The 27,897-nt window shown below is 36.4% G+C and overlaps 4 protein-coding genes, 1 long non-coding RNA gene and 1 pseudogene across 8 annotated transcripts; 4 read left to right on the top strand and 2 right to left on the bottom strand.

Moving 5' to 3' along the window:
- Positions 1 to 240: 240 nt before the first annotated feature.
- LOC111788313 (uncharacterized) lies at positions 241 to 2,236 on the top strand (annotated as a pseudogene). The gene is made up of 3 exons (XR_015419908.1): positions 241 to 383; positions 1,362 to 1,413; positions 1,896 to 2,236. The product of XR_015419908.1 is annotated as an uncharacterized LOC111788313 (transcript).
- Positions 1,972 to 9,791, bottom strand: LOC111788134 (potassium channel KAT3). The gene is made up of 13 exons (XM_023668351.2): positions 9,394 to 9,791; positions 8,266 to 8,481; positions 7,989 to 8,150; positions 7,826 to 7,883; positions 7,406 to 7,723; positions 6,178 to 6,417; positions 5,868 to 5,966; positions 5,756 to 5,788; positions 5,289 to 5,474; positions 5,032 to 5,109; positions 3,321 to 3,384; positions 2,619 to 2,771; positions 1,972 to 2,303 (listed from the first exon to the last, which is right to left on the bottom strand). The coding sequence occupies exons 1-13, from the start codon at positions 9,561 to 9,563 to the stop codon at positions 2,200 to 2,202; spliced, it is 1,881 nt and encodes a 626-aa protein (XP_023524119.2). The 5' UTR covers positions 9,564 to 9,791; the 3' UTR covers positions 1,972 to 2,199.
- LOC147793369 (uncharacterized) lies at positions 5,845 to 8,412 on the top strand. 2 transcript variants are annotated; one of them, XR_015419909.1, is made up of 4 exons: positions 5,845 to 6,066; positions 6,161 to 6,278; positions 8,025 to 8,146; positions 8,273 to 8,412. It is a non-coding gene; the product is annotated as an uncharacterized LOC147793369 (long non-coding RNA). The 2 variants fall into 2 exon arrangements; XR_015419910.1 differs by having other exon boundaries at positions 7,998 to 8,146.
- A 2,946-nt stretch (positions 9,792 to 12,737) lies between the features above and the next one.
- Positions 12,738 to 18,232, top strand: LOC111788162 (DDT domain-containing protein DDR4). 2 transcript variants are annotated; one of them, XM_023668408.2, is made up of 12 exons: positions 12,738 to 12,802; positions 12,960 to 13,214; positions 13,368 to 13,478; positions 13,910 to 13,996; positions 14,092 to 14,129; positions 14,223 to 14,304; positions 14,595 to 14,701; positions 14,784 to 14,943; positions 15,030 to 15,122; positions 15,937 to 16,060; positions 16,622 to 16,664; positions 17,512 to 18,232. In XM_023668408.2, exons 2-12 carry the CDS (start codon positions 13,032 to 13,034, stop codon positions 17,969 to 17,971), a joined length of 1,488 nt encoding a protein of 495 aa, XP_023524176.2. In that variant the 5' UTR covers positions 12,738 to 12,802; positions 12,960 to 13,031; the 3' UTR covers positions 17,972 to 18,232. The 2 variants fall into 2 exon arrangements, with proteins under 2 accessions (XP_023524176.2, XP_023524177.2); XM_023668409.2 differs by having other exon boundaries at positions 12,738 to 12,814.
- A 1,320-nt stretch (positions 18,233 to 19,552) lies between these two features.
- Positions 19,553 to 24,000, top strand: LOC111788151 (aspartate--tRNA ligase 2, cytoplasmic). The gene is made up of 10 exons (XM_023668385.2): positions 19,553 to 19,710; positions 20,228 to 20,912; positions 21,079 to 21,192; positions 21,822 to 22,112; positions 22,718 to 22,828; positions 22,948 to 23,001; positions 23,103 to 23,182; positions 23,273 to 23,388; positions 23,496 to 23,610; positions 23,738 to 24,000. The coding sequence occupies exons 2-10, from the start codon at positions 20,301 to 20,303 to the stop codon at positions 23,862 to 23,864; spliced, it is 1,620 nt and encodes a 539-aa protein (XP_023524153.2). The 5' UTR covers positions 19,553 to 19,710; positions 20,228 to 20,300; the 3' UTR covers positions 23,865 to 24,000.
- An 85-nt stretch (positions 24,001 to 24,085) lies between these two features.
- Positions 24,086 to 26,747, bottom strand: LOC111788166 (O-Glycosyl hydrolases family 17 protein). Its single transcript, XM_023668415.2, has 3 exons — positions 26,499 to 26,747; positions 25,616 to 26,337; positions 24,086 to 25,368 (listed from the first exon to the last, which is right to left on the bottom strand). The coding sequence occupies exons 2-3, from the start codon at positions 25,963 to 25,965 to the stop codon at positions 24,252 to 24,254; spliced, it is 1,467 nt and encodes a 488-aa protein (XP_023524183.2). The 5' UTR covers positions 25,966 to 26,337; positions 26,499 to 26,747; the 3' UTR covers positions 24,086 to 24,251.
- Between the last annotated feature and the right edge of the window lie 1,150 nt (positions 26,748 to 27,897).

The following is a 27,897-nucleotide window of genomic DNA, read 5'->3' as shown; positions in this document are numbered from 1 at the left end:
TATATTTCACAATCAACTGTGTCAATTTATCAATCCATTAAGTTATTAGATGAAAGTCCCACATCGACTAATTTAAGGAATGATCATGGGTTTATAATCAAGAATGCTATTTACATTGATATGAGTTCTTTTAGGTAGCCTAAAGCAAATATCAGAGCCCTCGCCTAGTTTATATATATTATATATATTGTAATTTTAATTTTTTTAAATTAAAAATTGATTTGAAAAATTATATATGTAGTTCCTACCCGCGCAAACGATAATGGAACTCCTTCGTTCATCTTGTGCCGGCATCTCTCCGATGGCGACTTCCGAATCAAAACCCGACGATCGGTCTATTTCGTTGCCGGAATCTGAATCGCAGCTCTCAGTTCTGGTCTACAGTACGCTTCTTCGTTTTTCTTTCTATCTCTCTTTAACGCACACATTCAAAAGGCGCGCAAAAAACGCGAACTACTAGCTTTCTCGCAATGAATATCTGCCTGCCTGACATTGTTTAGCGAGGTTATTCATTAGATTTTCTAGCAACTGTTGTTAAAAGTGGACATTGTTAATGGTTTACTACTTTTCTTAAAGAAGTTAGAAGTGCTTTCAGATTAAGTTCTAGATAGCCGATGAAACTTTGTCTCGATTGCATTTGATAATGTTCGGCGCAGGATTGACTGGATACGCTGATTAGGTTAACTTTTTCTGCTTATGATACTGTGGATTCGTGTAACTCAAATCCAAAACAGGCAGCGTTGTTTGTTTTAGACAATTATTGAACAAATGAGCAGCACGAGTTTGTACTTTTTTAAGGCAAGGAGGTATTTGTATTCTTAAACTTTAGTTTGCCTTCTCCAAAATTTATTAAGAGATTGTATAGTGTTCTAACTCTCTACATTACTCGAGTCGTGAATTGTTTGCAGAAACGGCCAGTTTACGTATCTTATGATTCTCCCTCCATTTATACGTGTAGTGCATCTTTTATTTGATTGTTTTGCTTCATTTATCTGTAACATTTAAGTTCTGTAATCCTGGAATGAGAAGTTCTTTGAATTAGTTCTCTAGCTTTGAGGTGGTTGTATTCGGAGAAAGGCTGTACCTCTGCGAATTTATAGGCTTATAAAGCATACCAGACCAAATGTACTCTCGTAATTAGATCGGTTTTGGAGAGAGACATATAATAGCCGAAACCAATGAAAACTTTGGAGCCTCGAAAGTCGAAACAAGCAATACCAGTTCAAACAAAGACGTGCTAGCTTTTAACACTAAATCAAAAAAAAAAATTTCTTACTTTCATTTCCTGTTGAAGCGTCGATCACGCCCTATTCTATGTTGTTTGATTTGAGAACGGTGGATCTAATTTTATATGCGCGCAGATATATCACAACAGGTCCAAGGTGCTATGGAGAACATGCTTAGAATGATCAGGTTTGTTTTACTTTCTTCTTTTTCTGAAAAAAATTTTGTGGGTAATGTTAACTGACAAGCTGCTAGAGGGGAGAGAAAAGATTACCTACACGCGAATTTGATGATTCTGGTTTATTCATTACTAATAAATGAATTGATATCATCCTTATATTGACAATGAAATTTTAAAATTTTCATATAAAGGATTTAAAAAGCATGCACTCTTCGAAATATTACATGAGGTACAGGGAATGCAAATTGTATGATGACATGTTTAGATTCTACTGCATGCTTTCAATAAATTCTATTAAGAACTTTGTGCCAGCGAAAGATTACTATTTTTACATGCGTAGCCAATTTAATGATATGTTCGAAAAGTAGTTTTATTTTCCTCTCTTCCGTCTTCATAATAGAGCGTTCTCCCAGTCGTCAAATTTAAATATATTCTAGTTTGGTGAACGTCCTAATGCTGCTTTAGTCTTCTCGTTATTAACTGTTTTCAGTGAAATTGATCGAAACACTGCTGGAATATTTGAAGACATGGAAAAGTGCAGGCGTTCTGCTCTCGAGAGTCCTAGAGGAAGAGAAACAACAATTTCAACAAGCTGCTTACACTGTTTTAGACATGCTCAACAACGGAGGGGGAACGCTGTAAGATTTCTCTCAAAGTTACTGCACATTTCAGCCAATACGTATCCCTTTTATGTATGTACACCGTGACTCATCACTTGTTTCTTGATAGTCGAATACCACGTCATCATTTAGGCCTTGGGTCATGTAAAAACCAAGCAGATATGAATTTTGTCTTCAAACAAAGAATAAATGATCACCCTCTCTTAAAACATTCAAGTCCTCTATTTTAGAGCCATCAGCCATGAGAATTGAGCTCCCTCTCTTGCCAAATCTTTTCCCTGCAATTCGTTGTTAATCAGTTATATTCTAATTTAACAAACGTCATCTATATTGACATTGAAAAAGTACATCGAGTACATGAAAGACAAACTCTATATATTTTTCAAGTAAAATTTCAACTTTGATTTGTTCTGTTTGATCCTGAACTTTATAGTATAACTTACATTCGAACCATGATAACTAGTTCGTGGTAAGAGTTATATTTAAACTGCCTTCTTTGTCAGACATGAAAACTTAGAAATTTACCTAAATTTCTTATTTCACCGTCTCCTCCCCTAAGTAAATCATAAGTTACACAAATCTAATTAAAATACCTGCCAATCCGAAAAGTTCTTCAATTGACTTAGGCAGAAGTATCAGTTTTCCCATACTGTTGCCGTCTTCTGTACTTTCATCTGGATGGTGCCCGTGGATTATCACCCTGATGGAATTTGTAGGTGGAAATTTTTTCGATGCTTTTGGTCTTCCTGTAACATAATTGTGTGAATTGACCTATATGAAGTTTTAATTTGTTGTACAATCTTTGATATGCTTATCCAAGCACAATTCCCCTAGTAAACTTTTACATGAAGTTCTATGATGCAGATGGTCTCAAGCAACATTTGAAAAGATATGATATCCAAGTTCCTCGAATAAGAGTAACTTGATTGAGAATAAAAAAATCTAGGAAGTGTGCTTTGTTCTGAAGCAAGTTGATAGCACGAGTCTGTTGACCAAAGTGATCCAAGATTAAATGCTGGATTTTCATAGTTTATCATCTACGGTAAAGGAAAAACTTTAAATGATTTAACCATAAATATCGAGAAGCATTTAGCATGCTCTGTTTTTAAAGAGGCGAATGTGTATTCTTCTGACAAAATTCAGTATAGTTTACTTGAATAGTTCTTGTACACATGATGTCTTGATAAATCAACTTGCAACCAAGGAATCATTTATCCACGTTATGCATGTTCTCTTGGATAATATAGTACGAAAATAATGTTATAACTGTCAATGGCATTGCACAATCTACTTACCTTCCATTTTTTGATCACCATGATAAGGTACTCTTTGATTTTGTTTCTCATTTGGCTCTGTACGCTGCAAAGCAAAACATATCATCACCAAATGCATAAACATTTTCCTCGAATCTAGTTCTCACTTGTATAGATTATATTTGGAAGTCTGATTTTTAAGCTTGAAAAAACTGCAGATTATACTCATGAGGATTTCACTACTTTATGAACAAAGCAAATTCTGATCCTTTAGATAGGTGAACCTGAGCTTTCAATTCGATCCCCTCTTAAATCATGAATGCGAGATTAATTTTTGTATAAATCCCTGGTTTGTAAATGTTGTTTATTAGGCATTATTGTATTGTCATTATTTGTGTAAGTTTTTTCCTTTTAGGTCTTTCTAAGAGAGGTCCCTTGCAACTATTGTGAATATAAGAAAATAGACAACTAGACTTTTTAATTGTTTCTGTTAAGTATTTGAGCAAACAATAAAACCCTAAAACTATTCTAACCCTAACCCTAGCTACCAATCACCATCATCGTGCTTTGCTTTGGAGTCTACCACTGTTCCACTCAGACTCAGGAATAGTGATTCCAACCACGAGACCTTGCAGCTAATCTTTGTTAGTGACCAAGGACCTGCAACCTATAACCAACGACTACATGACCTAGACCAACGACTAATTGGTAAGACAATTCATGTATGCCCCAGGGCCAACTCACTTTGATATAGTTTACAAGATCCTTAGATATTTGGAAAGAATTTCAGGAAAGGACATAATTTTTAGGAAATATGATCACCTATAGGTTGACAAATAAAAGATCTAATTCTAGTTATTGCTCCTTTGTTGGAGGGAATCTATTTACCTGGTAAAGTAAAACATAAAGTGTGGTAGTTAGAAGTAGCGTTGAAGCATAATTCAAGGCTTTAGCTCATGACATTTGTGAAGATATTTGGATAAAAAAACTATTGGAAGATTTGAGAGGGTGCTTATGCGTGTTTATTGTGACAATAAGGCACTCATCTCCATAGCTCACAATTCACCCCTTTATGATAGGACAAAACATATAAAAGTTGATAAACACTTCATGAAGGAGAAGATTGATACTAGAGTGATATGTAATACTTAGCTTCCTACAACATAGCAAATTGCTGATATGTTAACTAAAGGACCTCCAAGGCAATGATTTGACAAGTTGATCCACAAGCTGGCAAAAGAAGATATCTTCAAAGCAATTTGAGGGGAGTGCAGTAATATGTTTTTGATATTTTCCTTAATTATAATTATTAGCTGTAAATATATTGTAATTGTTTGGGTAAGTTTTTTCCTTTTATGCATTAGGTCGTTCTTCGACTTCAGAAAGATCCTTCATAATTATTGTGAATATGAGAAAATAGACAACTATTATATTTTGTTGTTTCGGTTGATGCCAGTAATAAGCACCTGCATCCATTCTCAGTAAATAATTGTCACTTCTTTCTCCTGTCTGTTTAGTATGCACATTCTGCAGGTGCTTATTACACTTCATACCAGTAAGAAGGATTCTGCAGGCGATATCTGATTACAGAAGTGTACAGGATTCTGTAATCATCCCTTCTCCTGTACACTTCTTACTCAAAACAACAAGGCTTTTGATATCTGGTTTACACTAACTGCTAATTTGGAATAGTCAACAAAACAAGTACGTCCAAATTGTAGTACACTATTCACTATGAGATATAAGATAGTACCTCTGTATTTATGTCTTCCAGAAATTCTGCAAAGTAGGGTATTTCGTTTTGCTCCCCCCTTTTTAACCCCTTCAAGTGCTGATAGTGCAGTGCAAAAGTCAGCATAAAAAAATGTGCATACTAAACAACAGAGGGTTTATTAAGATTATTAACCGCAAGTTTATCCAGTTATCTTGATGGTGTATCTTTAATCTCAAAGGATTCTCACATAATTTGCTTAGCTGATAATACTTGTATTACCGATGCACTTTTCTAACCTCAGTGAAGTTGGAGAGAAGGATTTTTCCATCTTCATTGTTTGATTGTAAAATTTGCTTAAAATGATGGTGACTGATCCTGATGACTTGGGAGAGTCTTTTAGTTCTCACTGTAAATGGCTGTGGAATATTCAGCATCACAGCAATTTCCCCTGCCATCTGTGGAGATTCCAGATTTGCCAAAACCTGAAAATCCATTCATTAAAAAAATTGTAAAAAAGAGGAGAAAAATCAGGTTCATTTAGTTGTCACTGTAAGTCTTCCTTGTTTTGTTGAGAGTGTTTGTCTAGGAAGAATGCTTAGGTCGGGATAGGTTTATTTCCCTAATACTGTCATAAATTCTTCACCATCTAACTTTACCTTGTCAGAATATGTAATTTGGGCATGACTGGTTAATTTCTTGCAGGATATAAAGCAGAGAAATAGGCATTAACCTTTGAACTCAACAATGAAGTACTCTATGTTACCTGTTCATTTCCATTCTTGTACGATATCATATCCTGCATTTTCACAAGTGTAGTTTAGATTTGATTCCAAGATAGCATGAATGCACATCGAAAAAGACGAGATTTTACATACCACTGATCCAGACACCAAAATGTAGAAATCTGTTGGTATCTCGTTTTGTATTATGATATCAACTTTAGGTGGAAAGTACTCTGCTTTCATCGCAGATACCTGTACAAATATATAATTGGCCATCAGGAGAAACTGAGAACAGCAACAAGTTTTAGTGGCTGGGGATATCTTCCAGACATTCTTCTGTTACATGGTGAAGGTAAATGCTTCAAAGTTCTACTTTTTTACATCATGCTGCATGACTTGGGAGTCTGTTTTAATGCTCTTTTTTATGAAATCATTCTCTTGAGCAGGGAAAAAGTTCTTTTACCAATTGAACGATGAGATCTTCAGAGATCCCCTTGAATAAGTATGCACTCTCAACTGTTTGTCCGAAAAGGTGCTGGGCAATACTGGATCTGATCGCTTTAGGTAAATCCTCCAACACCTCTTCTTGCTTCAACTCTGCTGTCTTGAACTTGAGCTGCATGTGCGCCAACATTTGATCTTTCAAGCCTTCTGGCAGTCTATTCTTGCTTCCATAACGCAGAATCTCATTTATGGAATCCCTCTGATAAGTGATAGTATATTTGTTTGTTATGAAGTGTAATGTTCAAAGATAGATTAGAATGAGAGATAATACTAACAGATGTTATTGTACTCCGTGTAAATTCTAAGACAAAATAGTAAAAGGAGTCAATCATTGGCTTATTGCTTCTAGCATATGTAAAAAGTATGAAACTTGGTAGTGTTTGGTTTAAATTTGTGTTTTCCATTGATACTATGATTTGTTTTCCAAATCATTGATTATTACCAAAACTTGGACTTATTTACAGGGCAAGATTCTTGCAGTAGGATTTTCATCTTAGACTGCCAGACTTCGTTAGGAAGGATAGATCTCCACAATGGTATGATATTGTCCACTTTGAGTATAAGCTCTCATGGCTTTGCTTTGAGGTCCCCCAAAAGGCCTCATACCAATGGAGAAGTATTCCTTACTTATAAACCCATGATCATTCCCTAAATTAGCCAATGTGGGACTCCCTCTCAACAATCCTCAACAATTCTCCCCTCGAACAAAGTACACTATAGAGCCTCCCCTGAAGCCTATGGAGCCCACGAACAACCTCCCCTTAATCGAGACTCAACTCCTTCTTTGAAATCCTCGAACAAAGTACACCCTTTGTTCGGCACTTGAGTCATTTTTGACTACACCTTCGAGGCTCACAACTTCTTTGTTCGACATTTGAGGATTCTATTGATATGACTAAGTTAAGGGCATGACTTTGATACCATGTTAGGAATCACGACTCTCCATAATGGTATGATATTGTCAACTTTGAGCATAAGCTCATGGTTTTGCTTTTGATTTTCTCAAAAGGTCTCATACCAATGGAGATGTATTTCTTACTTATAAACCCATGATCATTCTCTAAATTAGCCAACGTGGGACTTCCTCCCAACAATCCTCAACAGACTTGCCACAAATTTTATGTTTACTATGTTAGACTGGTTGATGTAGCTGTAGAGTGAGTGTATAGAGCAGAAGGATAAATTACCATGATATATGTTCGGACAGCACCATGAACAATGAGATTTGTCATGTTTCCGATCAAATAAGATGTGAGGCCAATGTTGAATAGCATGTAGCAGATGCTAAAAATCTTCTCACCTAAATTAACTGCATGCAAGTCGCCATAACCGACAGTAGTAAGTGTGACAATGGACCAATATATCGAATACGTGTACCCAACCCAGATATTCCTGTTCTCAAAATCTTCAACTTCAACTCCAATCCATGTATTTCCTGGTTCTTTATGATGAACTGCTAGCCAATAGTAGAAACAACCAGCTGAATGAACTGCCAACAGTGTAACCTGTCATTGGAGATCAACCCAAAGGTATACTTCAATCTAAGTAGTGGACTGAGAGTAGAACGTTACATGTATAAGTTTGTTATCCCAGGAAAGATGTCTTACACAAATTAGTTTGGCGAGTCTTGTTAAGAAGTAACTAAAGCGTATGTCTTTCTCCAACCTGGATTCAGTGTCAGATTATCCATGAACTGAACTAGCCAAGTCCTTTTAATTGCATATGTAGCAGCCAGCATGCATTTGGAATAATTACTTTTACTATAATTACCTTGTGAAGAGCTCACCAACACGCCTTAGTCGCCAGAACCGAAGTAAATTGAGGAAACCGAAGGCCTCACTGCGGTACATCTTTCCAGTCAAAATTCTGTGTATTGCCTGTAATGGAAGAGTGGAGGCTACGTCCATGGGGAACCACAGGCTTGTAAGGTAACTGTCACAACACATAATTTTCTATTATTCTAATACCTGTTCTGTAGATTTTAAATTTACTTCAGTAACTCATTTCACACTGCATATATTTAGAATGGGTAAAGAAATTAACATACCGTACAGCTATCTTCTTATGATCGTCAACGAGGAGATAGGTGGATTTATCCAAGTAAGCGACGAAGAAGGTCAACACGATATCAAGGGCAAAGAATGCATCCACCAACAGATCAACGGGTAAAAGAGACCCAGTTGCCACTTTCTTGAAGGCAAGCTCAAAGGGAGATGCCCACGCAGAGTACACCACTAACACCACCAGGAAAGTTTGCCACCACCTGCATTGCATCATCATTCATACTCCAAAATGCTCAACGGAAGTGGTCCGCTCCTTTTTCTCGTCAAAATCAAGTAAGACAATTCTTTCTTCACACTACTTTTTTCAAAGTTAAACTGTAGATATCAATTTTCTCATACACCTTCATATCATACTTCTAATCAAATATAAATGATCTGTACAACTAATGAAATTCAACGAGACTGCACAACGTTAGGAATCACGAATCTCTATAATGATATCATATCATTCCCTAAATTAGCCAATGTAAGACTCCCTCCCAACGATCCTCAACAATTCTCCCCTCGAACAAACACTATAGAGCCTCCCCGGAGGCCTATGGAGCCCTCGAACAGCCACCCCTTAATCGAGGCTCAACTCCTTCTTTGGAGTCCTCGAACAAAGTACACCCTTTTGTTCGACACTAAGTTAAGGACATGGCTCTAATACCATGTTAGGAATCACGGATCTCCACAATGGTATGATATTGTCCACTTTGAGCATAAGCGAGCTTTGCTCTGGGCTTCTCGAAAAGGCCTCATACCAATGGAGATGTATTCCTTATAAACCCATGATCATTCCCTAAATTAGCCAACGTGACTCCCTCCCAACAATCCTCAACACACAATGGATTCAAATTCGAAATACTTCTCAATATATGGGAAGTGAGAAAACCATTCTGAGTTATGAACATGAACGAAACTGGTAGGCTTACATCTATTAGCAGAACACTAAGCACTAAGATTAGATTAAACAGGGGGTCACAGATGTTATCATTATATTATCTTAAATGGGGATGCCGTGAATTCTGGATTCATGTTCAAATTTAAATCATATTCCTCTTAGACTTGCATAAACTTGCTTGTTTATCTAGCCATATTGAATTGAAAAGGATCGATTATGTTCAACCTACCGATATCTTCTGTCATATGGAACTACCACGAATTTATTCAGGTGCGTGTATCCACCATTCACAACCGTTCCAAACGCGGGCAAGAGGCTGCTGGAAACCGACGTCAAGTTCTTTAAATCGTCACTTGAGTGCCGCCGGATGAGAAAAGGCAACGGCGACGGCATCGACATTGTGCTTCAGCGTCTGCAAATTCTATGATCCAGAGAAAGAGGGGAAAGGGGAGTTATTTTCCATGCACGCCTGAGACTTTGTATACAAAAAAAAAAGGTAACTTTTCCGCAGTTCCGTGAGTTCACTCAATTTATATTAATTATAGTGGAAGGCGTCATGAGCTTTCGTTGAATTAGTGGTTCCGTACGGTAAATAAAATGATAATTCCATGGTAATTATACATAAAAGGTAAGCTTTTTAATCTTTTTTTTTTTTTTTTTTTAGGTAATCCAATTTGAGTTGGGTTGTTCCATGAGTGAATCCTATACTCAAGAATGGCTCATCATTACTTAATCAATCAATAATTATGATTCTTTTTTTTGTTTTTTTACATTATATTTGTGTATTGTGGTTGAAGAGTTGGCTCTTAGTTTCAGGACTCCAACAAGGAAAAAGAACGGTTTAAGGATGTGTTAAGAACGGCACATCCCTTTTACCATCCGACGCTTGATTCTCCTATGCCGGTGTGAGCTATATATATATATATATATATATATATATAATTTGGATTCCAGGTACGACATTTTATTATGGGTTAATTCTTATTTTAAATGTTTACAGCTAGATATATATATATTATGTGATTGGTTTTTGTATTAACGTGTGAATTGTCGTGATGGTATGCACATGTGAATATGATTTTTTTAAAGCATACACAAGAACGTTCATATACCCTTTAACTTAATTACAGTAACATTGTAAATAAATTGGTATGTACATTCAATTAAAGGGTTAAAATGTTCGAGTGAAAAATAATGTCATAGAAAATAATAGTGGGAGAATTGAGGTGAGAAATTACTATTAGTAAATAAATCATAATGAATGGTGAACTTTATTTGAGATTTAGTCACCTTATTCTTATTAAATAAAAAATAGTATAGATTTGTTGCATGAAGCAGAATTTTACAACTTTTCCAATTCTACCCTCCGGTGTCCTACAAACTAAATATTGGTAAAAATCTAGTCGGGGGGTATTTAGGTATTTTGGAATTAAAGTTTGTTCGTGTTAAGGTTCCTCATTTGACCACGCCTTTTACTATATTCGTATTCTGTTTGTTATATTCTAAAATTATAGTTTTTTATTTTATATTCCTCCGCTTTATTAGAAAGAAAAAAACTATTTCAAGTTTATTTTGTGTTGTGTGAAAATAAATATATTTAATTATTATTATTATTATTATTATTATTAATTTGAGTTGCATTCTTCAACACTTTTGAATTTCTTTTCCTTCCCTTCTTAACTATGTTTGGCTTTCTGGGTTAAGTCTGTTTCTATTTCTTTTTCAGATGGGTTCACTTTTCTGCAATCTTTTTATTTACGTTTTCTTGTTATCTTAATTCCCTACCATTTTTCTTTTCATTTTATAATTCTTTGACCAATTTCATTCATAGCATATCTCTATGTGTGTATATTTTATGCTTTAGGTTTTTTTTTTTTTTTTCTAACCAACAAAATATGTTTAAAAAAAAAAAAAAAAATTTGCACCTCATTTTCGTGGTATATTGTAAAGGTTATAAGTTCTTTCACGCGTATCTAAAGATGTCCATGGACAGGATTAGGATGAGGAAGTTTTTTTCCGTCCCTATGTCTATCCATACTCCAATTTCAATCTCCAACCTTACAAAATTTTATATTATTTTTGTTGGGACTGGTTTCTTGATAATTTTTTTTCTAATTTTAATATTATTTTAAAAATTATTCGTTTCCAATAATTTTTTAATGGTTTATTTCTATTTTTTCAATATGTAGAACATTTTAATAAGTTCAATAACTTTTTTTATAAAAAAAACTATAGTATAGTCCCTCCTCTATTTCCCAGTTAAACATATATTCTCACTCCATTTTGAGTGAATCTTTTAATATTTTTGTAATTATTTTCATCAAATTAGATATTCTTTTCATGTTGGAAGAATATTCTTTATATAAAAAAACTCATAATCTCATCTGACATATGAAATAAAATAATGTAAAATGAGTGTTTGAAATCAAGTAACGGTGTTTTAAAAACGCTTGGAAATTGGTTAGGAGTCATTAATTGGCAACCAATAATACATTGAAAACTTTAGAAGGATGCCTCATTCATTGGCCCTGCTTTGGGAATGTACAACTAATTCACGTTTTCTCATGCAGGCTGTTTTTATATTTAGTAATGAGGTTGGAAATTAAATTAAACACATCACAATTATGTTTTTTTTTTTTTTTTTAATTATATTGTCCACCATCATAAATTTATGTTTTTTTGCTTCTTTTTTTAATTTAGAACTTTAAATTAAAAGGAAGAACCTCCCTTTTATAAATACTTCCAAACATAAATATATGAATAAATTAATATATTATTTAAGTGTCCGAATTTAGTGTAACTTATTTAGTTATGAAATATATGATATTCGCAATCATTTAATATTTTAAGAATATATTAGTTAGGGAATATATTTTAGATATTCATAAGTTAAATTTGAATAGTAGTACATTTTATTTTATTCTCAAGATTTAGTTAGTTTATATTTTTGTTGTTGGTAGGTACTAGTTAATATCTTGTATCATATTTAAAGGTTGTGAATATCAATGAAGGTTTAACCTTCGATCCCAATTCTATGTCTCATTCTTATTCTTATTCTTAAATCTGTATTAGTAATAATATTTTTATATCTATTCACACTTTTGAAGGGTAGATATTGTCAGTTGACACGTCGAGGATTATTGGGAGTGAGTCTCATTGGTTAATTTAGTGGAAGATCATAGGTTTATAAGTGAGAAACACTATCTCCATTGGTATGAGCCCTTTTGAGAAGTCCAAAGCAAAGTCACGAGAGTTTATGCTTAAAGTAGACAATATTATACCATTGTGGAGAGTCGTGATTCCTAACATTAAGAAACGAGAAAATAAAATATGAGAAATAAAAAATTATTGAAACAAAGATAAGAGATGAAATTAAAAAAAAAAAAATTAAAATAAACCGTTTCAAAGGATATACTAACTATTTAAACATTTTTTTAAAATATAGGATATTATTTTTAGTTTTAAAAGATGCAGTTTAATCCCTACACCGATAATAATAGTATTTTTAAATTTTTAAAAAAATTTAAAAATTTAAATACAAATTAATCTTTTCGACCATTTAAATCTAAATGGAAACAGGCTGCTAAATTGGCAAGAGAAATCGAGACAAGGGCAAAACTAAATACGAGAAGATCTGGGTGAATATTTCTGTTCCGTCCTCAACTTCGCCGTCAATCATTCACTTCTTGTCACTTTTCCGATACTGTTCTGAAGGTTTTTTTTTTTTTTTTTTTTTTTTTTTTTGTTTTTTTGTTTTTTTGTTTTTTTTTTTGTTTTTGTTTTTGGCGGGAAAAGTTGCCTGAGAAAATTACTCAAATTTTCAAGTGGCGTCGGTAAAAAGTTTTTGTTTACCTAAGAATCACCGTCATGGTTGATGCGCTTCCGTCGTATCGGTCACCGGTGGCGGTGGAGGAGGCTGGAGAGCGGTCGGCGAAAGAGGAAAATGTCGGTGGTTCTGTAATGGCGGTTGATTTAGATGTAAATCTTGAGGCGGAGGTTGCGAAGTTACGAGGTCAATGGGAGCTGGCGTCGGTTTTGAACTTCTTGAATGTGAGTTTGTTTTCTCATGTATCGTCTCTCTCTATACTGCATTGAAATTTCGTATATCTTAGGAGAGGAAAAAAGTGCGTTAAATTTGTAATGGTGATGAAATGAATATGTTCATCGATTTATTTGTTTTTTTTTTTTTTTTTTTTCTTGGAGGTTTTCGAGCCGTTAATTGGGAAAAGTTTGAGGATATCGGCGGAAGAGATCGAAAAGGGTTTAATAAAGCCTGAAAGTTCATTAGCTGAACTCCACATTACACTTTTGAAGGTTGATTTGTTTCTCCTCATCTGTTTAGATGCACTGATCATCAATTTTCATCACTCAACGACTGTCTGTGTTTTTTATTTTTATTTTTGGTGTCCATCAGAATGAACTATTAGCTCGTTCACTGGATCATGCATTTGCTTTTTCATTTGGTCATATGAACATCATGCACGCATCTTCATCATCCCTCGTGTTTGTTAGTGTGTCGATAATTGATGTCTTTCATTGTGAATTTGGGATGGACTCTTTTGTCGCCATCTTTCCTATCTTAATGGTCTTGGTTATAATGAAAACATCATTATTTTGCTTTGTTGTAGTTACTAAACGTCTAGTTATAACTTAGAAGTGAAAACCCATCTCTTGTGGTGCCTTGGACAAGGTTTGTGGATTTATAGAGTCTTTTATTATCACTAATGTGCTGATTATGTTATCAGGGCATACCACCTGTAAGTAAAATGTTAAATGGGTCTGATGCATGGGTGACTGTTCTTTGTAAGAAGCTCGTGGCATGGTGGCCATGGGTATGTTACTGTTCATACTGTTGTGCTTTCTTTAGTTTTCATTTTTCGCCCCGAGTCAGTAGTATAAGAATAACCCATATGTGTATTTATTACAGGTTGCTGAAGGGGAGATTCCAATCAAGGCTTTTAAAGGGTAGCAATGATGTTTATTTACTACTTGTATTGCGTATATATACGATTCTGAAAATGTATTAATTCTATCTTCGTTCGATTTCTTCATTCACAGAGAGGAGATATCAAATTACAAGAAACTAGATCCTAAGGAACGCTTGCTGCTTCTGAAAGCTCTTTGTGAAATTCGAGCTGATGTATTGTTTTGTTCTTTCTTCTATTTAATTGCATACTATATGACCATTCATTCTTCTTATTACCACTATGCTTCATATGTGAACTATTTAATTGCGAAGCTCTTTGGGTGGGCATTTGGAGACTGGATCATATGTGAACTATTTTGGATTATGTTATATAATCTTTTTTTCGTATTAAAAGATTTTGTTCTATAATTTTTTTTCTCCCTTTTCGTTTACGTCTTTCTTCATCTAAATCTTATCAAAGTATCTTCTCACTATGAATGATATTTTTTTTCCCTCATTTGCAGCAAGATGATACAATATCTTATATTAGCAACTGCGTGAAAGATAGAACTCAAATGTCTTTCTTCCAGAAAGATAGATTTGGAGGAGATGGAAATAAAGTTTCTTATTGGTAATTGTCTTAGTTTTTAGACCTCATCTAATTTCTGAATTCTGATGTTCAAATGTATTAGTAATTCTTACTGTGATGCTAGGTATGATGGAAATCCATTTGTTGGTTATAGACTATACAGGGAAGCTATCAAATGTGAGAAAAAGACAAAAGGTAAACAGAGGGGAAGTTTTTCCCTTCCAATGTTTAGCATTCAATGGGAAACAATGGCCACAAATCTCGAGGAATTTCATAAAGTTAAAGTAAGTTGACAATCCCTTTCACTATGGATTTGATATTTTTTACGAAGGGTTTGGAAATCTTAACGAAGTCTTTTTGTTAATGGCAGGACAACCTGTTGTGCAGCAAAATCACTAGTGAAGTTTCGGTTGGAAAGAAAATTGAATCAGACGCCATTCCTGTTCTTGAGAAACTCCAGAAGGTTGTTGCTGAATTATTATGATTTTGAGTTTGGTTATAGTGCTTTGGATTGTCAATTTACTAGTACTATGCTCTAATCCTTCCCCACCTCTGTCTTTGGGGTTTTGGCATTCTCCTTCAATATGGAGGCATTTGAGGTGGTGATTCTTCTTTCTATTCTTAGTGATCAGCATATGGTTCAAGGGAGAAGGGATGTTAGATTATAGTTCCCTAATTTTGTAGTTCCCTTAGTGTTGTTTCGGCAATGGTGAATTCTCTGCTGGCGCCCGACAAAAGATCTCTATTATCTATTGTGGGGTTGCCAATTTGCCCCGTCTCTTTGGGATCGTGGTTGACTTCGTTTGGGTTATGTTTGGCTTGAAATAAAGATTTTTTGGTTTTTGTGGAGTAGGCGCTTCTAGGTTGCCTTTTTGTGGTGCGCTAGTTTCTTGGCTATTTTGTGAGGGTATTTAGCTTGAACAAAATAATTAAACTTTTAGCGAGGTTGAGACGTCTTGTGATGAAGTTCGAGATGTGATGAGGTTTTGTGTGTCTTTGTGGGCGTCTGTTACTAGTCCCTTTTGTAATTATGATCTTGGTTTGATTTTGTTGGATTGAAGTCCGTTTTTGTAGTTAGCTTTTGGACTCCCTTTTGTTGGTGGGCTTGCTTTTGTATGTCCTTGATTTTCTTTCATTTTTCACTATGAATGCTTGGTTTCTTACCCGCACAAAAAAAAAAAAAAAAAAAAAAAAGAAAGAAAGAAAGAAAGAAAGGATTGAAGAACTTATAATTTCTTTTTTGTGATCATAGAAGCTTCTGTTTTTGTATGCTGCAGAAGAAAGAAAGATTATTGAAACGTAAGCATAGGGAGGAGATGCTCTTGAACGACTTTAAGAAGCCCTGCATAGTTGGAATTACACGCACTTGTCGCATTCGTGCACCCGTGAACTATACATTTGGTATCATTCCCTTTACTACTCTCTTGGGTATTAAATTAACTGCTTTTGAAATTTCAGATGTTTCTTTTTTCCTCGTGGAAGGAAAAAGAATTTCATATTTGTCATCTTTTATCGTTTGGTCTTAGTTGCTGCTATAGTACATGTGCACACACAACGGATGCCATCATTTGCCACTTTGGTACTATTATACTGCTTCATCTTCAGTAATTTTCCCTAAAAAGGGAACCCAAGAGGACAAGAAACCAAAGAATTATTATTTAGTACCATTACAGCCTCATCTTCGGTGATTAGAGTTGGACTTTAGAAGAGTGATATTTTGTCACCCATATGGTATGTAGATCAGGACGACTGAGTTGGAGTTGAATTATAGCTTTGTGATACTAATCTCTCTTAACAATTGATCAACAGACTGGCCTTTTGTTGATGGGAATTATATTGTTCTGAACTGAAAATTTTGTGAATATGTGTTGGATGTTCGAAATCCCATTCATTTGTATTGCCACAATGTTTGTATCCTTTATCACCTCCTAATAGCGCATTGATTTGTGAAATGCTGTGCAGAGGAGTACAATCGGGCTATTGATGATGCCATACGGCTATCTGGGTAAACATGTTTCTTCTCCCTCACACACACTTTATTATTATTATTATTATTATTTTAATTTTTAGATTTACTGCCTTTTAAATTTATTTATAACTATAGAATGTTCTATTTGGCATTTAGTTTTGTTGTATTGCAACTACCTGTTAAGAAAAAGACAGCATCATGGACTAAACATGGAATAGAACACCATTATTTAGGTGATTAGATCTATAATTATTGTAAAGTTTCATGCCCATCCATCTTTGCTTGTTTAGCAGCGTAGTTTCGGTTATTTGACAAAATAGATTTGTAATTCTGAACAATGTGCTCGTTTATTTGGTTCGAACGGATTGTCTAAGACGTAGGTTGGTTCGGGTTATATGTACTTGATGGCATAGGAAGCTGTTCCCAATTGTATACTTGATGGAATTTCGATTCTATATTCAATTAGAGATCAGATATGGAGGACAGTATGTACATTTTTTTTTTTTTGGTAGATTAATTCTATGGACCATTTGATTTGAAAGAGGCACTCATACATAATATCCAAAGTGAAAAGTTCGTCGATATTTTTTTAGTACAACAAATGTCGAGGGGATGGGAGATTGAACCTCAGACCTTTGCTATATATATATGTATGTATGTATGTATGTATGATTGCTTTCGAGTTTCAACGGTGCGAATAGGACGGCCAATTGCAAGCAGGACGATTGTATGAACTCACCCCTGTAGTTTGTATTTTGGAAGCCAAGGGCATATCCTGGATAGTATCACAAAAATGAACTGTTATCTTCAACATAATCTGCTGCATACTGTATTTACATTCAAAACAATACCATAGGTTTAACAAATTTGAATTTCTTTTCAGGAACGAGGAAACAACTGATGAAAAAGAGCAAGGGATGCATCACAGGCGCAGTAGAAAAGATGTTTCCACCAGTGAGAATCCTGAAACAAGGATGAAATCAGAGGATGCCTCTGGAAATAGCAGCGAGTGCAGCAACAACGATGACAGTGGAAGTAACTCGCATAAAGAAGTCGATCACGACAGTGTCGACGACACCGATAACAAAGACAGTGAAGACAAAGACGACAACAATGACGATTCTGATTCAGATTATTCCGAGGCAGAAGAGAAGAATGAAACGCTTCATTCCAAAGTAGCGACCGATGTCAAAAAGGCATGCAGTAAGAGAGTGGATAGAAGCAGGAACCATCTTAGTAATCAAAATGGTAAGGGAGGTGCCAAAAGTAGGCTCAGACAAAGGCCAGTTCTCAACGCTGCCCTTCATTCTGCTGTTGTGCCTGATTCAGATGATGAACATTGATGAACATTGATGAACAATTGAAGCTAAATAAACAGGAAACTGCATCTTGAAGGCCATTCTACCAGTGCAAAGGTATTATTTTCCTTCATTTTTTGTGTTCATAGGAGTTCTAAATTACACTGGTTCGTTAGTTATCTGGAATTTTCTTGTTTCCATTGATCATGTTGATGAATGTGTTAATTTGAGACCCTAAATTTTAAGAAATTTTGTGAATGTTTGAAATATCAGTAGTTTATGATCAATTATAGTGCTTTCAACACATGGATGATAGATTCATTTCTTTTTCCTTTCCCTTTCGACTTATATTTAATCCCTTTCTAGATTAGTATAGGCTAATTTTAATAAAACAGGTCCAAAGAAGTCGAACAGGACAGACCGAAACTTGAAACAAGCCTCCACATGCCCACACATGCATTATGTGCTGACCCACACCCCTCACTCTTCGTACCTCCACACGGGCATGATGCCGATGCGCTCATGCATCTTCAACCTCGGGACAATTTGAAATTCTAGATGTTCTCTATTATTTTATTTCTATTTATGCCCCTTACGTGATAACTCAAGTCAGGGTCTATATTTCATTTTGGTTTCTTTTACGATATTTTAGATCACGTAACCATGAATCCATTAATTAAAATATATTGTGCAAATTGCAAAATAAAATGCCATATTTTCTTTTCATTATTGGTGATTATCCAAATAAATAAAGAATTTAATTTTAATTCTTTTAAATCAACCAGCAGTCCCCCTGTCTGTTCATACTCCGCCTCGGTATGAAAAGTTCTTAATGTTAGTTGAGTACCCGGTTCTTCTCCAATAGATTGCCCCGCAAGAATATCCCAGGGTTCTTCCAATTCGACCAGGTCCCCGTGAGTAGGACTTCCTTTGTCCATAACATAATGGGCAGATCCAAGATGTACTCCTACAGGTAAAGGGAAGGGAGGTTGTGTTTGAAAGGTTATGAATCGCTGGATAAGTCCAATACCAATATCTTGAGTATACCAATTAATGTCTACGTCTGCGAGCGAGTTAAGCATAGAAAGAAACTGTTCACATCTGCGAGTTAACCATAAAAATTAAGCATAGAAACTGTAGAAGAAAGGTTATGAATCGCTAGAAACTGTAGAAGAAAGGTTATGAATCGCTGGATAAGTCCAATACCAATATCTTGAGTATACCAATTAATGTCTACGTCTGCGAGCGAGTTAAGCATAGAAAGAAACTGTTCACATCTGCGAGTTAACCATAAAAATTAAGCATTGAAACTGTAGAAAGAAACTGTTCACATCTGCGAGTTAACCATAAAAATTAAGCATAGAAACTGTCTTACGTGAAAATTTTCATTTATTTTTAGTAATTATTTTTATGAATATTTTTATTAATTTATCCTAATTTAATATAAACAATATTAATTGGAAGGTTATTAGAAATGAAAGTTATATTGCTCGTTGTAAATTATTATGGGGTTGATAAATTAATTTCACTAAATAAAATATAAAATTAATCTATATCTAAATTTATTAATCATTTTCAAATATTAAAAAAAAAAAAAAAAAAAAAGCACTAAAATAGTGCTAAACAAAAAGAGAAGTCCCTCGTTCTTTTATCCTTCCTCCGCGCCACTTCTTATTTTTTTCACGCCGTCTCCTCTGTTCATTTCCGCCGCCGCCTCTCTCCCGTTTACTGCCGTCGCCGCGGTCTTCTTTCTGCCGCTCGTGCCGCTGAAGGCTTCCCTAGCGGTACTGCGCTGATTTTTTTACTCCCTTGTTGTTTATGTTATTCTTCCAAATTCCATATATGTATTTCTTCTCACTTGAAAACACGGAAATTATAACTTGTCTAATGGAAGAATGGAGGAGTTTTTTTATCTGTTTTTTGGGTTTATTAACAATAACCGAATAGCATCCTAAAGGAAACAGCCTTGCGGAAAAATTCGGACGTGGTTTGTGTTTGACTGTTCTGATTCGGACATGAATCCGTCATCCAATTCTCTTTTAATTCATTGCTTGATTGATTGACCTTGTATATTTGTAGATTATAGTTCGTAGAAGACGATGAGTTTTTTTTTTTTGCCTTTTTTAGTGAAATTCTGTCCTTAAATCAGTCAATTCAATGATCGATGATGCTTTGAATTTATGGAAAAGACAGCATGAATCCAGACATTTTTTTTGTAAAAAATTTGTTAGGTTCCATGGTACTTTGAATTTATGGAAATAAGAGAATGAATCCATGCATTTTTTTAAAAAATTTGCGAAGGTTCTCTGAGTGCGGAGTCCAAATTTCCATATCTCATTCCTCAATTCTACTCCTACAACCCGCACCCTGCAACATGTCCGCTTCATCTGAAACTCCCATGGACGAGTCGCTCTCTGCCGGCGTCAGCAAGAAGGCTGCTAAGAAGGAGGCTGCTAAGCAGGAGAAGTTGCGTCGTCGCCAGGAAGCAGCTGCTGAAGTTGCCATTTCGTCTCTTGATGTTGAGGACGACCCGCTATCGGCTAACTATGGCGATGTTCCACTCTCCAACCTCCAATCCAAAGAGGCTAAGAATATCGAGAATTGGACTCAGGTTGGCTCTTTGACAGGGGAGCTTAAAGATAAGTATGTGCTGTTGCGTGGACGAGTTCAGACGATTCGTGCTGTTGCCAAGAAGATGGCATTTTTGGTAGTGAGAGAAAGGGGATTCACTGTCCAATGCGTTGTGTCAGAGCAGCCAGAGCTTGTCAGTCGCCAGATGGTTAAGTATGTCGTTGGATTGAGCCGTGAGTCTATTGTTGACGTTGAAGGGGTCGTGTCTGTGCCCAATGTTGCCATTAAAGGAGCTACACAGCAGGTGGAGATTCAAGTAAGGAAAGTATATTGCATCAGTAAGGCAATGCCTACTCTGCCTATAAATATTGAGGACGCCGCTCGTAGTGAAGCTGAAATTGAGAAAGCGTTGCAGGTATGTTTTGTTTTCGCATTCTTTTGATGTAATCCTCATTGTGCTTGATTGTCTAATGTTTGTTGTTCTTTGTAATGAATTCGAAATGCAGTGGAAGTTTTAATAGATTTTCAAGAAATGATCTGTAGACATCCTTTTTGATACGAGACTTCTTTTTTGCTTGCAGGCTGGTGAGCAACTAGTACGTGTTAACCAGGATACGCGGTTGAACTACAGAGTCCTTGACATACGAACTCCCGCTAACCAAGGAATTTTTCGAATTCAATGTCAAGTTGGAGCTGTGAGTTTTCTTTCTTATTTTCTATCTTCTTGTTCATTTAATTGTTGTTCTAAGTTGATGTGTTAAACGATACGAAATTGAAGCACACAACCTTCATTCAAAATTGATTATGTTAACTATATCTACCACCGTCAGCCAGCTTGATTCCCGTTGCGTAGTTCTAATGTTTTCAAAATCAGTTGGGGCGTGCCTCGGGGCAAGGCACAGTTGTTATGTGCCTCTAGTCTTATGCCTCTGATGCTGAGGCGCACGCCTCCATGTTTAGGCCTTAAAAGGCATCAAAGACATCGGCCTCACTTTAAGTTACATCTCATGATATATGGATAATTGAAAATTTTCTTGTTAATTAAAAGTATCATAACATTATGATTATAAGATGCCACGTTTTTATACTTTTTGTTCACGACGAGGCATACGCCTTGCTTCTCCACGAGGGAAAGCCTAGAAGCCGCCTTAAGCATTTTAAAACATTGCATAGTTCATTGGCCATGTTTAGGAAGTATAAATCATTTACTGGTGGACTTTTTGTGGCCTCATTATTAATAATTGTAGCCTGATGCTCTTCACCCTTATTGTTTGCTGATCTTGTTTAAAGAAACTTGGTCATTGAACAAATTCTAATTATGCAGATATTTAGACAATTTCTGTTGTCTGAAGGTTTTGTTGAAATCCATACTCCAAAGTTGATTGGGGGATCCAGTGAAGGTGGTGCTTCTGTTTTTAGGTTGGATTACAAAGGCCAGCCCGCTTGTCTGGCGCAGTCGCCGCAGCTACATAAGCAAATGGCTATCTGTGGCGACTTTGGGCGTGTATTTGAGATCGGTCCTGTTTTCAGAGCGGAGGATTCTTACACACATAGGCATCTGTGTGAATTTACGGGACTTGATGTTGAAATGGAGATCAAAACTCATTATTCTGAGGTAATGCTCTATGTAACGATCCAAGCTCACCACGTAACAGATATTGTTCTCTTTGGGTTTTCCCTATCAGAATTTCCCTTAAGGTTTTTAAAATGCGTCTACTAAGGAGAGGTTTCCACACCCTTATGAAGAATGCTTCGTTCTACTCCCCAACTGATGTGGGATCTCACAATCCACCCCCTTCGGGGCCAGCGTCCTCGCTGGCACTTGTTCCCTTCTCCAATCGATGTGAGACCTCCAATCCACCCCTTTTGAGGCACAGCATCCTTGCTGGCACACTGCCTCGTATAACCCCTTCGGAGCTTAGTCTCTTCGCTGGCACCTTGCCTCGTGTAGCTTCCTTGCTGACACATTACCTGGTGTCTGGCTCTGATACCAACTGTAATGACCCAAGCCCACCGCTAGCAGATATTGTCCTCTTTGGGCTTTCCCTTAAGGTTTTTAAAACGCGTCTGCTAGGGAGAGGTTTTCACACCCTTATAAAGAATTCTTCGTTCTCCTCCCCAACTGACATGGGATCTCACACTCTATGTTGACTATTTATTTATCATGGCCATCTTTATTTGATACTTCGTCTGATTTATTTTCATCTTTTTTTTGTGAAGGTCATGAACATCGTGGACCGTCTGTTCGTCAAAATGTTTGACAGTTTGAATGAAAACTGTAAGAAGGAGCTTGAAGCTATTGATAGACAGTATCCTTTCGAACCATTGAAGGTGAACTTCTTTATTAATTATCTACTTCCTAGAAATCTTCGTAGTGCCGAAGTGTTCGATATTCTTATGGTTATGACTGAATTAGAATATATCTTTGATCCGAGTTCATGAACATGCAGTACTTGCGAAACACTCTACGACTTACGTTCGAGGAAGGAATTCAGATGCTGAAGGTGAGGGGTCAAAGTTTTCCTTTTCTTTTTTGAGTAAGGAACACGATGTAAGTTCGAAACGTCGTGATATTTTGTTCTTTGTTATGTATGAATCTCGTCAGGATGCCGGTGTTGAAATTGATCCTCTTGGGGATCTTAATACAGAGGCCGAGAGGAAATTGGGACAGCTCGTCTTAGAGAAGTAATTCGTGCCCCTACTTTCTTCGTTACGGTTTCGTAAAATGACTATATATCTTCAGATTGCTTGCTGATTGAACTTTCGTAATTATAGATATGGCACAGAGTTCTACATTCTTCACCGATATCCTTTGGCTGTTAGGCCATTCTATACTATGCCTTGCTATGATAATCCAACTTATAGTAACTCATTCGACGTCTTCATTAGAGGTATACATTTTATTGTTTCATCTCTATTCGTTTCTTGCCTGTTCTTAGCACTAAGATTTGGATTATGTATTCGTTCTATATAACTTGAAACTTTGTTGTCGACGTAGGGGAAGAAATCATTTCCGGGGCTCAGCGTGTTCATGTACCAGAATTTCTGGCCGAACGTGCTCAAGCATGTGGGATCGATGTAAAAACCATAGAAACATACATCGATTCGTTCAGGTACGATTCTCTTATCTCTGTAATCTGACGTATTGGTTTCTCCCTTTACTCAAAGTCGAAATTTAACCGTGTAAGCGAGGTTCAATTTGTGAATGTCGAGTTCTTCACTTGAATGCTTTCGTTACAGATATGGTGCTCCTCCTCATGGTGGATTCGGAGTGGGTTTGGAGCGTGTCGTGATGCTTTTCTGTGGTTTGAATAACATCCGCAAAACCTCGTTGTTCCCTCGTGACCCACAAAGGATTGCTCCTTAGGATTTCACGAGTAATGTGTATGTCGATTTTCGAAATTGGCTTTTTGTTCTATTTTCTCCCTTCATGGAAGAAAAACATGAAATAAAATTTTGATATACTTGTGGTTGATTAAATACAATTGTTTTCATGATTGTAACTCCAAATTTTTCTTCACATGCTTTACTTCATAAATAGATTCATTCAAATTAGGAATATGCACTAAAAAAAGCAGCAACAACAAATGAAACTCAAAATTTTGTTCATCTAATATATTTTTAAAAGCCATATTTTGGAGATTGATCGATTTTTTCAATGTAAAATTACAACTCAAAATATAAACTTACAGATTTTTTACTGCATAAACATATATATAAATCAAAGAGATGGAGGAATCTCTGTAGTTTTTGATCACAGAACTGCCAGAATGAAAAAACAGAGAAACAACAGCAATGATCCAGCAGAATACCTCAGAGCTTTTGATTTTTCATTCACAGCAACTTCAGAAGGCTGCGTCATCACAATGAACCTGCAACTTCCAACTGATGGATCTTGAGTTGAAATAACAGAGAGATGAGGGAACTTACAGGAACTTGCCACCTGATTCTTTATCTGGTAGTAGCTGTTGAATGCATAAGAGATGTTTTGCCGAGCGTCTAGCGCCCCACATGATGTCTGGAAGCCAAGGCTCGTGCAATCGCTGTTTTCGCAAGCGTAGCTAACGCTTGGGGCAATTTGTGGATCGTTGAGGCTGGCTGATGGGGACAGGACACACCATTGTTTTGCTTGATACTTGACATTTGATGCGGGTACTAAACTACGTGTGCCGTTTGCCATTTGAAGCATGTATTTAGGCCGACCGTCGTAGTAAAACAGACCCCAATGACGTTCGAAATTGCCTGGCTGAATGCTCTTGGCGTCTTCGTCAATAAGACTAAACAAGTATGCATCAATAGGACCAGGCCTCATTGGCGTTCCCTGTCCCGAAACGAAGCGCGAGAGGAAGCCTTGGCTGAACCTCTTGGCAAACTGCAAATTTGCATTCCGGTCTCCATCTGTTGGCCATCCAATCTCTCCAACAATTATGGACATGTTAGGGAAGCCATTTTTCTGCAAAGATGAAACAAGGGTGTCGTAGTTTGCAGTAAACACATTGTCGTAGACTCGACCGTTATCGTCCAAAGCTTGGGAGAAGCCATCAAAGAAGGCGTAGTCAATAGGGAAATTGGGATCTGCATAAAGGCTAATGAAGGGGTAGATATTGACAGTAAAAGGGGATTCACTGTCACTCAAGAATTTGACAATGGAAAGCATAAGGTCATGGATATCAGAACGAAAGTCACCACCAGAAGGTACAGTTGTTAGACTCTGATAAACATCAGCATTCATAGGCACTGTCACTTTAACCCTAGTGCTTAAACCAGCCTTGACAATGGCAGCTTGAACATTTTGAAGAGCAGGAAAAGTAGTTCCAAGAAAGCTTCCATTGAAGGTCTTCAAGAACGGTTCATTCCCAACTGCAACATACCTTGCAAAACATAAGTAGTCAAAAGTGAAAATCCTCCATCTGAATGAGACAAATCACAGGACAATAATTCAAAGGAACAAAACTCAAGCGAATTCCATGGTTTCTTGCAGGAAATTCAGGAGAAACAGCCAACAAAAGCAGATTTCAAGCAAGAAAACAATCTCACGAACACATCAGCAGTTGTTGAATTGAATCAGATAAAGTCTAAAGATAGATTGGAGAGAGATTGTTCATTGTTTGTCTTTACCTTATATCGACACTTGTGGACGAAATATAAGACGACAAGTTTTTGGCAACCCAATTTTCAGCGGCTTGGATGCTATTCGCCAAGCTATAGAGCATATCGTTTGGAATTCCTACCATCACTTCAATCCCTGACTTGGCTAAAGCGTTTAGAACTACAGGATCGGCGTCAAAAAGCTTAACCTTCTGAATGCCGTTATCCTTCAGCAACTTCACCACCGTAGCCGGCGGCAACGGATGAGTAGATTGAGTTCCCCAGTTCACTCCGATTCCAATTACTGAACTCACCGCCGCAGAAGAGAGCAGCAGAACAAGAAAAAGTCCCCGAACAACTAGAAATTTCAACGATTCCATATCAATTACTGACAGAAAGAACCATGGAAGAAAAACAAACCGATCAAACTGATGAAATTGAAAGCGAGTTCGGTTTATCACAAGCAACTTAGATGCAAAAAAAGGTAGGGCATAGGGCACAAGACTAGAAAGCTTCTGGAATGGAGGATTTCTTATCGTGCAAGGAAGCACCAACAGGCCAAAGCAAAGAAAGAAAAAACATTAGCACAAATATCGACAGACGTCAATAAAGAAAAAGTAAGCGAAAGTAGAACCACAAAAGAACGAAACAATAATGGAATCAACTTTACCGCAACAAATCAAAGGTTCGAATACCAAACCTCCGCAACTGTAGAAACTTCGGATTCTCGAACTCCACACAGAGACAGAATTCTACAAGACGAACAGAAACAAAAGTAGTATTAAATTAGAAGTGCATCGCCATGTTTAAATGCTTCGAGACCTGATCGTTAGTTTCTTTTTGTATTTTCTCGCCGATTTCTCCATGTCGCAGCAGACAAACAGATATATGAAGAATCGAAGAATCGAAGAACCTTGAAGCCTGTAAAGACAAATGCGACATTTGATGACAGAGGCCTTTTCCGGCGGTGGTGCGGTGGCTGCCTTTCGTCCTACGGCGGTTTGTCCGTCGGCGGCGCCATGGGCACTTGGTTTGGCTGTGAGATTCAGTCGAAGGTATCGATCATGGCGTCATTGAACCCCCTTGAACTTGCAGAGTACGAATGTGATACTGCTCGATCATACTTGTCCGTAAATCCCGCTGTTTCAGGTGTCGCTGAAAACACCACCCTTTTATATTAATACTGATTATCCCAATTTTTAAATTTTAAGTTATATTATTTTATGAATAATTCACAATTTAGCTTTTAAAGATAATTATGATATTTTTTTTGAAATTTTATTTTTAAAAAAATTAATTTCCGATATTATATTATATTTTTTAAAAATATATATATAAAAATATGGGAAGATGAAAAAAAAATTATTGGTCGGAATTCCACGAGACATGATGGAGAAAGCTCTCACCTTGTAGACATCTCTACCTTATATCCATCCGGACTCTTTATACCATTTCTTAGAATTTCATTAATTTATCTTGCTTCTCGAAGGTCTATCGAAACGAAACTGACATAATTTTTACATTGGAAAGTCGTAAGTCCAATTTACGAAAACCTAAATCCCGAGACAAATGTGCTCTTTTGATTAACTCGTTATTGTTTATGACCCCAGCTTCTCAAAAGCCTACTGGAACGAAGTTGACATGGTTTTTACTTTGGAAAACCATAAGCCCAATTTACGAAAACCTAAATCTCGAGACAAACTTGTTCTTTTGATTTACTCGTCGTTATTTACAACCGTGCTTCTTAAAATCCTATGGGAACAAAGTTGACATAATTTTTACTTTGGACAGCCATAAGCCCGATTTACGAAAATCTAAATCTCAGGACAAACTTGTTCTTTTGATTAACTTGTAGTTATTTTTTACCGGTAGGGGAGCGTTCCGCCTTAGAGGGAAGTACCCGCGCGAGCAGTGGTGGACGAAGCGGAACCGAGAATGTTGGCTTGAGTAACGCAAACATTGGTGAGAATCCAATACCTCGAAAACTCAAGGGTTCCTCCACAAGGTTCGTCCACAGAGGATGAGTCAGGGCCTAAGATCAGGCCAAAAGGCGTAGTTGATGGACATGAATATTACTGTACTCTCTATTTTTCAATCTAACTAATTTTTAATACATAATTTTAGTCTAAATTTACTAGCAAATAGATAAAATTAATATAAGGAGCTTTTTATTTTTATTTATTTATTTTATTTTCCTAAAAAAAATTAAAATAAAAGGGTAATTTCCCAAAAGGAAATCATGGGAAGTGAAAGGGCATCTACCAATTATAGAGTAACTGGGCCAAGTTTTCACATAAGTGGGCTGCAAGCCT

Source organism: Cucurbita pepo, chromosome 2, assembly GCF_057944985.1.
Source record: "Cucurbita pepo subsp. pepo isolate OVF chromosome 2, ASM5794498v1, whole genome shotgun sequence".
Taxonomy (NCBI): Eukaryota; Viridiplantae; Streptophyta; class Magnoliopsida; order Cucurbitales; family Cucurbitaceae; genus Cucurbita; species Cucurbita pepo.
Note: the sequence above shows the minus strand (reverse complement) of the source record. Positions and strands in the feature narration are given on the sequence as shown.

Coding starts and splice junctions, on each gene's coding strand:
- LOC111788134 (XM_023668351.2), bottom strand. CDS start 9,563: ATGTCGATGCCGTCGCCGTTGCCTTTTCTCATCCGGCGGCACTCAAGT. Junction 5,789..5,867: donor TTTTGGTGTCTGGATCAGTG/GTATGTAAAATC, acceptor GTGAAAATGCAG/GATATGATATCGTACAAGAA. Junction 2,304..2,618: donor AGAACTTTTCGGATTGGCAG/GTATTTTAATTA, acceptor AACGAATTGCAG/GGAAAAGATTTGGCAAGAGA.
- LOC111788162 (XM_023668408.2), top strand. CDS start 13,032: ATGGTTGATGCGCTTCCGTCGTATCGGTCACCGGTGGCGGTGGAGGAG. Junction 13,215..13,367: donor CGGTTTTGAACTTCTTGAAT/GTGAGTTTGTTT, acceptor TTTTTCTTGGAG/GTTTTCGAGCCGTTAATTGG. Junction 14,305..14,594: donor TTTGTGAAATTCGAGCTGAT/GTATTGTTTTGT, acceptor CCTCATTTGCAG/CAAGATGATACAATATCTTA.
- LOC111788151 (XM_023668385.2), top strand. CDS start 20,301: ATGTCCGCTTCATCTGAAACTCCCATGGACGAGTCGCTCTCTGCCGGC. Junction 20,913..21,078: donor AAATTGAGAAAGCGTTGCAG/GTATGTTTTGTT, acceptor TTTTGCTTGCAG/GCTGGTGAGCAACTAGTACG. Junction 22,829..22,947: donor ATCCTTTCGAACCATTGAAG/GTGAACTTCTTT, acceptor ATGAACATGCAG/TACTTGCGAAACACTCTACG.
- LOC111788166 (XM_023668415.2), bottom strand. CDS start 25,965: ATGGAATCGTTGAAATTTCTAGTTGTTCGGGGACTTTTTCTTGTTCTG. Junction 25,369..25,615: donor TCCACAAGTGTCGATATAAG/GTAAAGACAAAC, acceptor ATGTTTTGCAAG/GTATGTTGCAGTTGGGAATG.